This window comes from Chenopodium quinoa, unplaced genomic scaffold (assembly GCF_001683475.1).
Source record: "Chenopodium quinoa cultivar QQ74 unplaced genomic scaffold, ASM168347v1, whole genome shotgun sequence".
Taxonomy (NCBI): Eukaryota; Viridiplantae; Streptophyta; class Magnoliopsida; order Caryophyllales; family Amaranthaceae; genus Chenopodium; species Chenopodium quinoa.
The window spans coordinates 3,528,414-3,538,596 of record NW_018742461.1 but is presented as its reverse complement, the minus strand read 5'-3'; the positions used below and the strand labels follow the sequence as shown (position 1 = coordinate 3,538,596).

The 10,183-nt window shown below is 34.9% G+C and overlaps 1 protein-coding gene across 1 annotated transcript; it reads left to right on the top strand.

Annotated features, from left to right (window-relative positions):
* Positions 1-2,549: 2,549 nt before the first annotated feature.
* On the top strand, positions 2,550-8,642 carry LOC110718797 (probable LRR receptor-like serine/threonine-protein kinase At4g37250). Its single transcript, XM_021897708.1, has 2 exons — positions 2,550-4,826; positions 7,664-8,642. Exons 1-2 carry the CDS (start codon positions 3,071-3,073, stop codon positions 8,326-8,328), a joined length of 2,421 nt encoding a protein of 806 aa, XP_021753400.1. The 5' UTR covers positions 2,550-3,070; the 3' UTR covers positions 8,329-8,642.
* The last annotated feature ends 1,541 nt before the right edge of the window (positions 8,643-10,183 follow it).

The window sequence follows — 10,183 nt, the reverse complement described above, 5'->3', positions numbered from 1 at the left end:
TGTCTACGGCATCACGGGGCCGGTTAAAATAAGTGTGCACTTACTAAAATCACAGTACTATTCAAGCATAATTATTAATCTTATGTTTTGTCTAATTAATCATTGTTTCAAGCTTTCAAGTTAGTTGACTACTGACATGAGCAAGGTGTAATTCCAAACAGCGCAGGATCGTTTTGTACAAAGTCTATGCATGTTTGTTTATGTTGATTAACTCAGCATACTCTATAATTTTATTTAATAAGCCAAAATGTAAAGTTCGTTAGCACATGATGTATCATGCATTCATGCTTCATTGGTTTCTACATATAATACAGTATTATTTGAATTTTTGACACTATTTACACATTCTTATTTGATCACATATTGTGATCAATACTTAAAGATTAACTATATTCATATAGAATTTAGTTCAATTCGTCTCAATATATACTTTTCAAACATTGTTTCAACTCCAATTCGTATCATGTTTAATTTGACCCATATTGTGTTTTTATATTGTTGAGCTAGTTTGTTGTTTTTGAAGGTATTTGAATAATTGCTTAGAAGAATTAGAGCATTTGTCTAAATTGTTTTATTGTACTACTAGGACCCGTAATTTGATTGGCGAGGATTGATGGACCCTTCATAATAGAAACTCCAAGATTCCAAGAAATTTTATTAGTTGACTAATTTGAAATAATTGGTTGCTATCTTTGGATTTCAAAAGGTTTAAAATTTATGAAAAGAATGAGTTATTAAAAAAACCAAAGGGAATTGTCATTGCGTATTTGTGTTCAAACGCTATTTGATCTGGGAGGCCTACTAAAAGGGAAATCTCATGTTCTCAGCTTTCTAGCTGATTCAAAGTCAAAGTTTTTGTTTAATTTTTTTTGATTAAGTGTGATTCTTTATCAATAATTATAAGGAGTAGTATAATATATAGTGAAAGCATGGTATATGATAATACAAGGAAAAAAAATGTTAATTTTCTTTAATACAAATTTATCGTGGAACTTTTTATTCTTTTGAATGAAATGATGAGCAATTTTACTTTTAAGATCTCACAATATATAAGCCACACGGCTCTCATTCCTTGTATTACTAAGACCAAATTAGTGTAAAAGCATTACAATTTTTACATATTTTATGTAGTGTTGTAACTCTTAAACACTCAATACATATGCTTGAATTTTGATCAAGAGGACCCACCTAATCTAACTACTTTACCAAATTTTATTACGTAAGTTTATTGATCTGATATTCTGATGCCCATAATTAACCTGTTTCTTGATAATAATGCATGCATAACCATATATTATACTCCGTAATCCATTAAGAGTATTATTAGGACTCTTTAAGAAGCAATTAGGGAATATTTTAAGGAAGTGGTAGGCGGAAGGAGTTGATTAGTTACACTAGTTACTGTAGCTGTAGGTAGTGGTTAAAAATGGGTAGACAAAGTTAGCTTATAAGCTTAGCGGTTTTGTGAGTTGTTTATACCAAAAGCATGATAACCACTCCATATACAAACGTATTAATATATTAGTTGGTATATATAAATATCATAATCTTATTGGCTTAGTTTAAAATTGATACTCATTAGTTACAAAACTATACTTGTATATATAATTCTTAAATGACCTTAATTGTCCATGGTTTAGGAGGAGAAAAAATAGCAGAATAGTTAGATATGAGTTTTTTTTTTCTTTTTAAATAAATACATGTCATTCGTTTGTTGTACGTATCCGTTTAGTGATAGCGAGACAATTTGACAACCTTAAAACGAAGATGTAATATATGAAAGGATAACCAACTAATTTATCCACAATTAATCGTATTATGATTTATGAATTGATAATAACCGATTTAACGACATGTTATGCGTACAAGGTGAAGATTTATATTGAGAGGTTTTTAAATTCAAAATCTTATGATTGAGGGACCTTTAAACACATAAACTGTTCTCGTGTTATTTTGCTAGTGTGCCTGATTTTTATCTTCCAAGATTCAACAATGGTCGGATCCATTGTCCACCTTTACAAATAGTTAAAAATATGCCCATGCTAAACATTGTATGAAGATGGGGAAATTTTAGTAAACTCGCTTACTATTTTATGTGGAATTTTATATTGAACCATGTAGTATATTATACATAGACCTTAAAATAAAATACATATATAGCTCAAAAATTCATGCTCCTTGGTCAGAAACCTTTACATGCTGAACATGCAAGTTATCTTGTTTGTGGGTAATCTTCATTATCCAATAGGATTCATTGTCTTTAGCAAAAACCAGACAGTCAAATAGCTAAGTGAAATTGAATAGAGCTTAGCAAATCTAACCCTACTCAAATAGGCATTAGCGTTGACACAATTGTTAATGGTACCCAAAATTAACATAATCTTGACCTAACCCCAGCCAATTAAACAACTAAAAATGATTACTCGTGAATAATTTTGATTTAAATTGAAATAATTTAACAATTTACTTGAAAATGAGTTAGGAAATCTCACATCAACGTGAATATAACTCATACAAAGTCAATCAAAATCAAACTCGATCCAATTCAACCCAACATGTTGATTCGATTAGCAATTCTACATCCAAGGCCCAAGGGTGGTAACAAAACCAATACAAGTACGAAAAGTGGACTTTCAATTCCCTCAAGTGTAAAACCTGCAAGCTTCCAACTCATGTACTTATGTGACTATGTCCTCTTGCAAAATTCATTCAAAGATTCTCTCTTTTACACCACCACAATAAAAAGAAAAACACACATCACTAAAAAAACAGACTAGTAATAATAATTGTACACTAGTACAGTTACTACAATATTAATACTTGTACTCTTGTAGTATTGTACACCTTTTCTATATTTGGGTCATTCTTTGACCCACCCCTCTAAACCCCCCAACTCCTCCTCCATCATTATCACCAAACAAACAAACCACTACTCCTCCTCACACTTCTGGTTACCAAAACAACCTCACCAAAAACTCCTCCATTTCTTCAACCTCTCTTTTCTCCCTTTTCTTTCATTTACACCCCTTTCCCTCCTCCATGAGTTCAGAAGAGTTTACGACTCTCTAAAATGTCAAAAACGGCCCTGAACACGTTTTCCCCTCTGCTATTCGTAATCATTCTCTCCTTACAACTCGACCAGCTCGTTTCCCTCAACACAGATGGAACCTTCCTTCTTTCCCTCAAATACTCCATCCTCAACGACCCATTATCAGTACTCGACTCATGGGATTATCTCGACGAAACTCCTTGCACTTGGAGCGGCGTCGTTTGCACCCCTGATCAACGTGTCATCACCTTAGCCCTTCCCAACAGTCAGCTCTTGGGTTCTATACCGTCTGATCTCGGCCTCATTGAACATCTCCAACACCTCGACTTATCCAATAATTCCTTCAATGGTACTTTACCACCCACCCTCTTCAACTCTTCTGAACTTCAGCTACTTTCTCTCTCCTCCAATGAAATTTCCGGGGGTATTCCTGTCTTTTCACACTCTTCCCTGAGCTTCCTCAATCTCTCCGATAACGCATTTGGTGGGCCCCTTCCCGTTAATTTCACCTCTAGTTTCGATAATTTGACGGTTTTGTCCCTGAAGGGGAATTACTTTTCCGGTAATGTCCCTTCCGGTTTTCCGCATTCTATTGAAATTCTCGACCTCTCTTCCAATCTCTTCAATGGCTCGTTACCGGCTGATCTCGGAGTGGGGTCCTCTTTAAGGTACTTAAATCTGTCTAACAATAAAATCTCCGGCGAAATTCCGGCGGATTTTGCCGGAGATGTTCCGGGAAACGCCACCATTGATGTGTCTTACAATAACTTGACGGGTCAAGTCCCGGGGTCGAAACCTTTCATGGATCAAAACCCGGAGTTTTTCTCCGGGAATCAAGAGTTGTGTGGGAAGCCATTGAAGAATTTGTGTGTTATCCCTTCTACACTTTCCACCCCACCTAATGTCTCTGCTTCAATTTCCCCTGCCATTGCCGTGATTCCAAAACCCATCGACAACTCGAACTCAAACTCAGACTCAGACTCAGACTCGAACTCGGGTGGTCACAACAATGGTCTAAAACCAGCTGCTATTGTTGGAATTACGGTAGCTGATTTAGCTGGAGTTGGGATTTTAGGGGTTGTTTTCTTTTATCTTTATCAGCTAAGAAATAAGAGGGTTAAACAACAACAAAGTCCAGAAAAAGATTTCAATAATATTAGTAGTAGTAATAATAATCTTCCTCCAGGAAAGAAAGCGCCAACAACGTTAGGAAATGATCATTTCTTGGTTCAAATTAACAGTAGTGCAACAACAGTGGTTCCAAACAACAAGCTGCACAAAAAGTGTTTCACTTATTGCATCAAAGGAGGAGATCAAAGTGAAGAAGGGGCAACAACAGATACTAGAACAAGTTCGGAAAGCGAAAACGATGGTTCCGATGATGACAATGACGATCAGAAGAAGCGAGAGAATGGAGAGAAACCGAGTGATAGTTCCGGCGGCGGAGGTGGAGGAGGGGGAGGATCGTTGGTGATGGTGGACGGCGAGACAGAGCTCGAAGCCGAGACGTTGTTGAAGGCGTCGGCGTATATATTGGGTGCTAGTGGGTCAAGTATTGTGTACAAAGCAGTGTTACAAGATGGAACTACATTTGCTGTTAGGAGGTTAGGAGAGATTGCAATTCACAAGTTGAGGGATTTTGAAGGACATATTAAGGCTATTGCTAAGATTAGGCATCCAAATTTGGTTCTTGTTCGTGGCTTTTATTGGGCATCGGATGAAAAGCTTGTCATTTATGATTATATTTCTAATGGCAGCCTTGCTACTTCTGCTTACAGTAAGTTCTTTTCTCAATTTCTTCTTTTAATTTTGTTTTAGCATAGTTTGTTTATGTGGGTGATGCATGCAATTAGATTTGGTTTGTTGATTAGTAACCAATTAACCCAATCCGATATTAACCCGATGGATTGTTACTTGTTAGTGTGTTAACCACAACAGTTTACTCCGATTATGACCGCGGTGGACTTAATTGACCCAATGATATGTAAATTGGTCTCTATTCAAGTCGACCCTTGGTATGAACATGCTACACACTAATTAAGATTATTAAGGTGTTTTAATAGAATAAAAAAAAAAGTGTTTTTATTAAGGTATGGATATGATTTACCCTTTTAAATTTTGCATGGTCAATTTTTGGGTTTTTATTATGGGATGTAATGTTATCACTTTTTTTTGGGTTGTTTGATATGATGTTTTGACAAATGTGGTATCTTTGGGAAATGTTTTAGGTTAAATTGTTGTTAATGTGATTGTTTATAATGAGTCCAGCATAATTTGTCTTCAGATTAGGTGAATGACATTTCTTAGTGTAAATTTCTAGAGTGCCAAGTACATTAGCTCATAAACGGACTAAGAAAATCAGAGTTTAATGGGGTCATTTGCTAGAAAAAAAAAAAAGCCATTTTTTTCTGTTACAATTTGTTTTTTACCATAAAGCTAAGTAACTAACAATTTAACATGCGCCATAATGACATTGCTTTAGCGTATTTTTTTAATATGTTAAAATTCTTGTGACTTGCCTAAAAACCTGTGTAATTTGTCTAAAGTAGTATGATTGAATGATTATAGTCACAAATAATAGAAGCAACTAAAAAACAAACATAATTAGAGGTAGAATGGAGTGATGATCTAGTGTGAAGAACTATCGGTCTATCCAGTGTGTAGATTACCACTAACATTGTGTGCGTCTTTAAGGACCGTGTTTTTAGTGTTCTATATCAAAAAACACGGTGGATTAGGGGAGGAAAAAGGCCAAATACACCTAAAGACGAGAAACTCCTTTCTCATGGGCGTTTCTAGCCCACTGTCATATCATTTGTTTGGGAGCTATTGATGTTGAGAGTAAATCTTTGTTCTGCCACAACCATATGACAGATTCAGCAGTAGTTATACACTGATTTTAAAGCTGGTCCAGACATCCAAACAATAGATGAATACATAAAAAAAAAAAATCATAGAATCTGGGAAATTTCCTTCCCTTGTGTCACGGGCTAAATTCATAGATAAGAAAATATCATATCAAAATTTGGTCCATCAAGAAAACTACAGGACTTTGGACTCCATAATTTGATTAGTGGTGGCCTGGTGGGTCAGTTAATCACTTATGGAGTATTTGCTTCGCGCATTTTCTGAATAATATAGGAATGTGTTTAATGGAAGACAACTAGTTTAGTGGATTAAAGTGATGGTATATGAAAAATTGATATCAACTCTCGTCTATTTTGTACTCTGTAACTCTTAATATATACTGTAAGAAATTAAAAATAAAGAAAATATGTGTTATACAAACTGCAAAATGCTTTACTATCATAGCATTTTATGCATGCTTATTTTGCCTGTAGTTATACTCAAAGTGAACTCAATCAGCCAAACTTTTTGTTCTCTTCTTTTTTGTCGGTGGTATTTTTTTTCAACCATATTTTTGGTCAGAAAAGTTACAGGTACTCAAAACCAATGTACCACTTTAGTTTTATAAAACAATCTTCTTTTTTTTTTTGATACTTTCTCTTTCAAATAATGGATATTCATATAGCTAAGGAAAGGATTTAATTTGCTGTAAAAAGTACCCTATAATACATTAACACCACTATTTAAAAGGAGTTGTGTAAAGTAACTTTGATATCCAAATACATTCGTACCGAAGGAGAGACGAATAAGCATTAGTTTTTGTAGTTAGAAGAGGTCGGTTTAGGTAGTTTTAGTGTTTTACCGGTTTTGAAGATAGGGATTCCCTTATCCGTTCTCCTAATCTAGTCACTTTCAAGGGCTCTCACGATCTGAAAAAGTTAAATTAAACTAACACATGAGAGGTTTTGGTCTATTATTGGAAGGGATGTCAATGGGGCGGGTCAAATAGGAGATCCGCCTCATCCCCGTCCCGTTGGGGATGTGGAAAAAAACCATATCCGCCATGGGTGATGGGGCGGAGGTGGATTTTAGGTTGTACTCGTCCCATCCCCGCCCCGCCCCGCCCCACTTCGTACTCGCCCTATCCCCACATTTATATATTTTTAATAATAAAATTATATACTTTTATAATATTTTATAAAAAAAATTATGTAAAATAAATATAATACTTTATAACACACTTGTATTATAAACAAAAAAATGTGTAATATTAACAATAATTTTTTCTTTTTGCAATTATTATTAATTATGAAAGATTGTGTATTTAGGAGGCGTGAATTAGGCAGGTCTTAGGTGGGGATTAGGTGGGGGTGGGGCGGGGATGGTTTTGGAGTTGTACCTGTCGGGGCGGGGATGGATATGAAAATTTTAGGTGGGGATGGGGATGGAAAGACCAACATCCGCCCCGTCCCATTGACATCCCTAATTATTAGAGTCTTCATTACTATGATAGGATCTAAATTATGTGCTAAGGAAAGGGTTTAGCTTTATGAAGTGCTAAAACTTAAAAAGTACACTATATTTGAGCTTAATTTAAGGGAGCTTTGTAAAGTTTTTATGGTATTAATTGAGCTCTTTTCATGGTGAAATTTGCTTTAGTTGTGTCATCTTTTGTTGGTTTTGTTATATGCGCTTGCTTTTACTTTCACTAATGCATGCTTTTCATGTTTTGTTTATTTTTTTATCAATCATTGGCGAAAATTATAGAGAAGAGTGGTTCGACGCCATATCATTTACCGCTAGAAGCTCGGCTAAGGATTGCAAGAGGACTTGCTAGGGGATTAAACTATATTCACGACAAGAGATATGTACATGCTAACATCAAACCAAGTAACATTCTCCTAACACAAGACATGGAACCTATCATAAGTGACCTTGGGCTCAGCTGGCTTGTTTATGGTATCAACAAAGGAAGTGGCTCGGCTCGACAGTTTGGGAGCAAAAGATCCATGGGCTCGTATGACGGTACCCAAGATCTCTCGGTGAGTGGCAGCCCGTATATCAACCCGTTTGGAAATACGAACGGAGTTGGATCACCTTACCACGCACCCGAATCGTTGAAGAACCTCAAGCCTAACCCAAAATGGGATGTGTACTCATTTGGGATAGTGTTGCTTGAACTTCTAACTGGTAAAGTATATTTGGACAGGGAATTGGGCCAATGGACCCCAAGTTCTGGGCTTGAGGATAGATATTGGGTTTTAAGGATAGCTGATGTTGCACTTAGGGCTGAAATACAGGGCAAAGAAGAAGCTATGATGAGCATATTTAAATTAGGGTTTAGTTGTGCATCTTTGGTGCCCCAAAAGAGACCCTCTATGAAAGAAGCTCTCCAAGTCCTTGAGAAGGTCTCACTATCTTTTGTTCATTGATGTATTTTCTTGGACTATAAGAATTTAATATATAATTCCCTACCTCTTTTTATTTTTTTTTATGTAGTACAAGAATGTCCATCTTTTTTACTTGTCTTTTCACAGAATAGTGAAAAGGAGTGTGTGAATAGTTGATGCACGAGTGCTGTGTGAATTTTTACTTAAATTATGATTTATTTATTTTTTTATAAAATTAACTATTTGTAGTAGTAACTTTGTATTGTGAGGAAGAAAACAAAATTTGTTAATTCTGAAAGATTAAAGACTTACGCCTTATTGTATTTACTTTATCTAATATGAACTTATATAAAATTATGGGAGCTTATTTTATCTTAACTTATTTTGTTTGAAATTGACATATTTGTAATTCGATTTTTTTTGTCTTAATCTATTTGATTTATTTTGCCTGCACTTATTTTGTATGGATAAAATAAGTTGAACAAAAAAGGACCTTAAACTTATTTTATTATTTGCAATAATAACAAGGAAAAATACTTAGGTTTAGTGAGGATAACGGATAAGTGTTGGGCTCAAATCTGTTTTTAAGGTTGATGTGACTATGTGAGGTCGGATGGAGTATATATTATATATACATATAAAATATTTTAAGACCATATACTCTATCCATTTTTTTAAGTGTATCACTTTTCTAAGTCAACTGTATTTTTGGACATTTTCTCTTATTTTTATTATATCTTTCTCCTCACATGATTCCCTCTCCTACTTTTTAATTATTTCTCTCATCTCACATCCCTTATTTTTTAATAAACTATTACTCAACTATTTTTTTTTCAATAACATTTTTAATGTCCCAACAGATCCCAGTTACAAACTCACCTTCCTAAAACTATGTACCGGTCAAATTGATGCAATTAAAAAAAATGGAGGGAGTACCCTTCCATAAAATCATAGTTGTTCATAAAAAATTTCAACCATGCATAGACACTAGTTTATTCAAAATAATACGAAACAAACATAGTGGAGTATTTAAGTGTTTTGCGGTTTGGATGTAGTCAAGTTTAAAATTTGCCGAAAAGAAGTCTAATGCTGAGTACATTACTAACTAATATCGTGCTAAAAGAGAAAATAATGGTACTAAGTTAAGCAATACGTACCTAAAATATTGCAACTAAGCCAGAAAAATGAGGAAGTAGTTACTAATCCTCTACTTAAAACTGAATTGAATTGATGCATTTTTGCTGCCATTGTTTTAGAATAAAATTAAAATGTATATCAAACGCAAAATACCCACCACAAATTAATACATAACAATTTGTGTTCCAGGGATATTCTTTTTAATTATAGCTGCCCCTATAAGTATTCTGTAATGACATCTTGGCATAGATGAGGATCACCAAATTCTGGAAAAGCCTTGGGTCCATATATGTTAAGAAAGGTGATATTGAGCTGGAAAAGAACAAATCTTTCCATCTGATCCAAATTTAACCAAGGTTTCACATGCGCTCTTATCCCCGATAAATATTTTCTCCAGTAAAATTGTTGAGTGCTCAGGATCATAGGGACATACATACCAAGGCTTCATAGTTTCAGCTACTTCGAGATCATCATAAGCTGCAGCAAGCCCATCTTCTAAGCGAACAATGACCACTTCAAGATCATCAACATCTGCCTTAATCTCAGGATACCATGTTAACAGTGGATAATAAAGATCTTTACTTCTTTCAACAGAAAAAAAAATAAACAAGGACATTCTTTCCTTGGAGATCAGCCAGAGGAAATGTTGTGCTGCCTTTATAAACATAATTCTTTGACCCAATAACCAACAACTGACTCCCAAGGTCAGTCCATGAAGCCGCTTCAGTTCCTTTTGGACAAGGCCCTCCCTAGTGAACGG

Excerpts from the sequence above, each read along its gene's own strand:
- LOC110718797 (XM_021897708.1), top strand. The coding sequence starts at position 3,071 with ATGTCAAAAACGGCCCTGAACACGTTTTCCCCTCTGCTATTCGTAATC. Across the intron at positions 4,827-7,663 it reads CCTTGCTACTTCTGCTTACA|AGAAGAGTGGTTCGACGCCA; the intron begins GTAAGTTCTTTT and ends CGAAAATTATAG.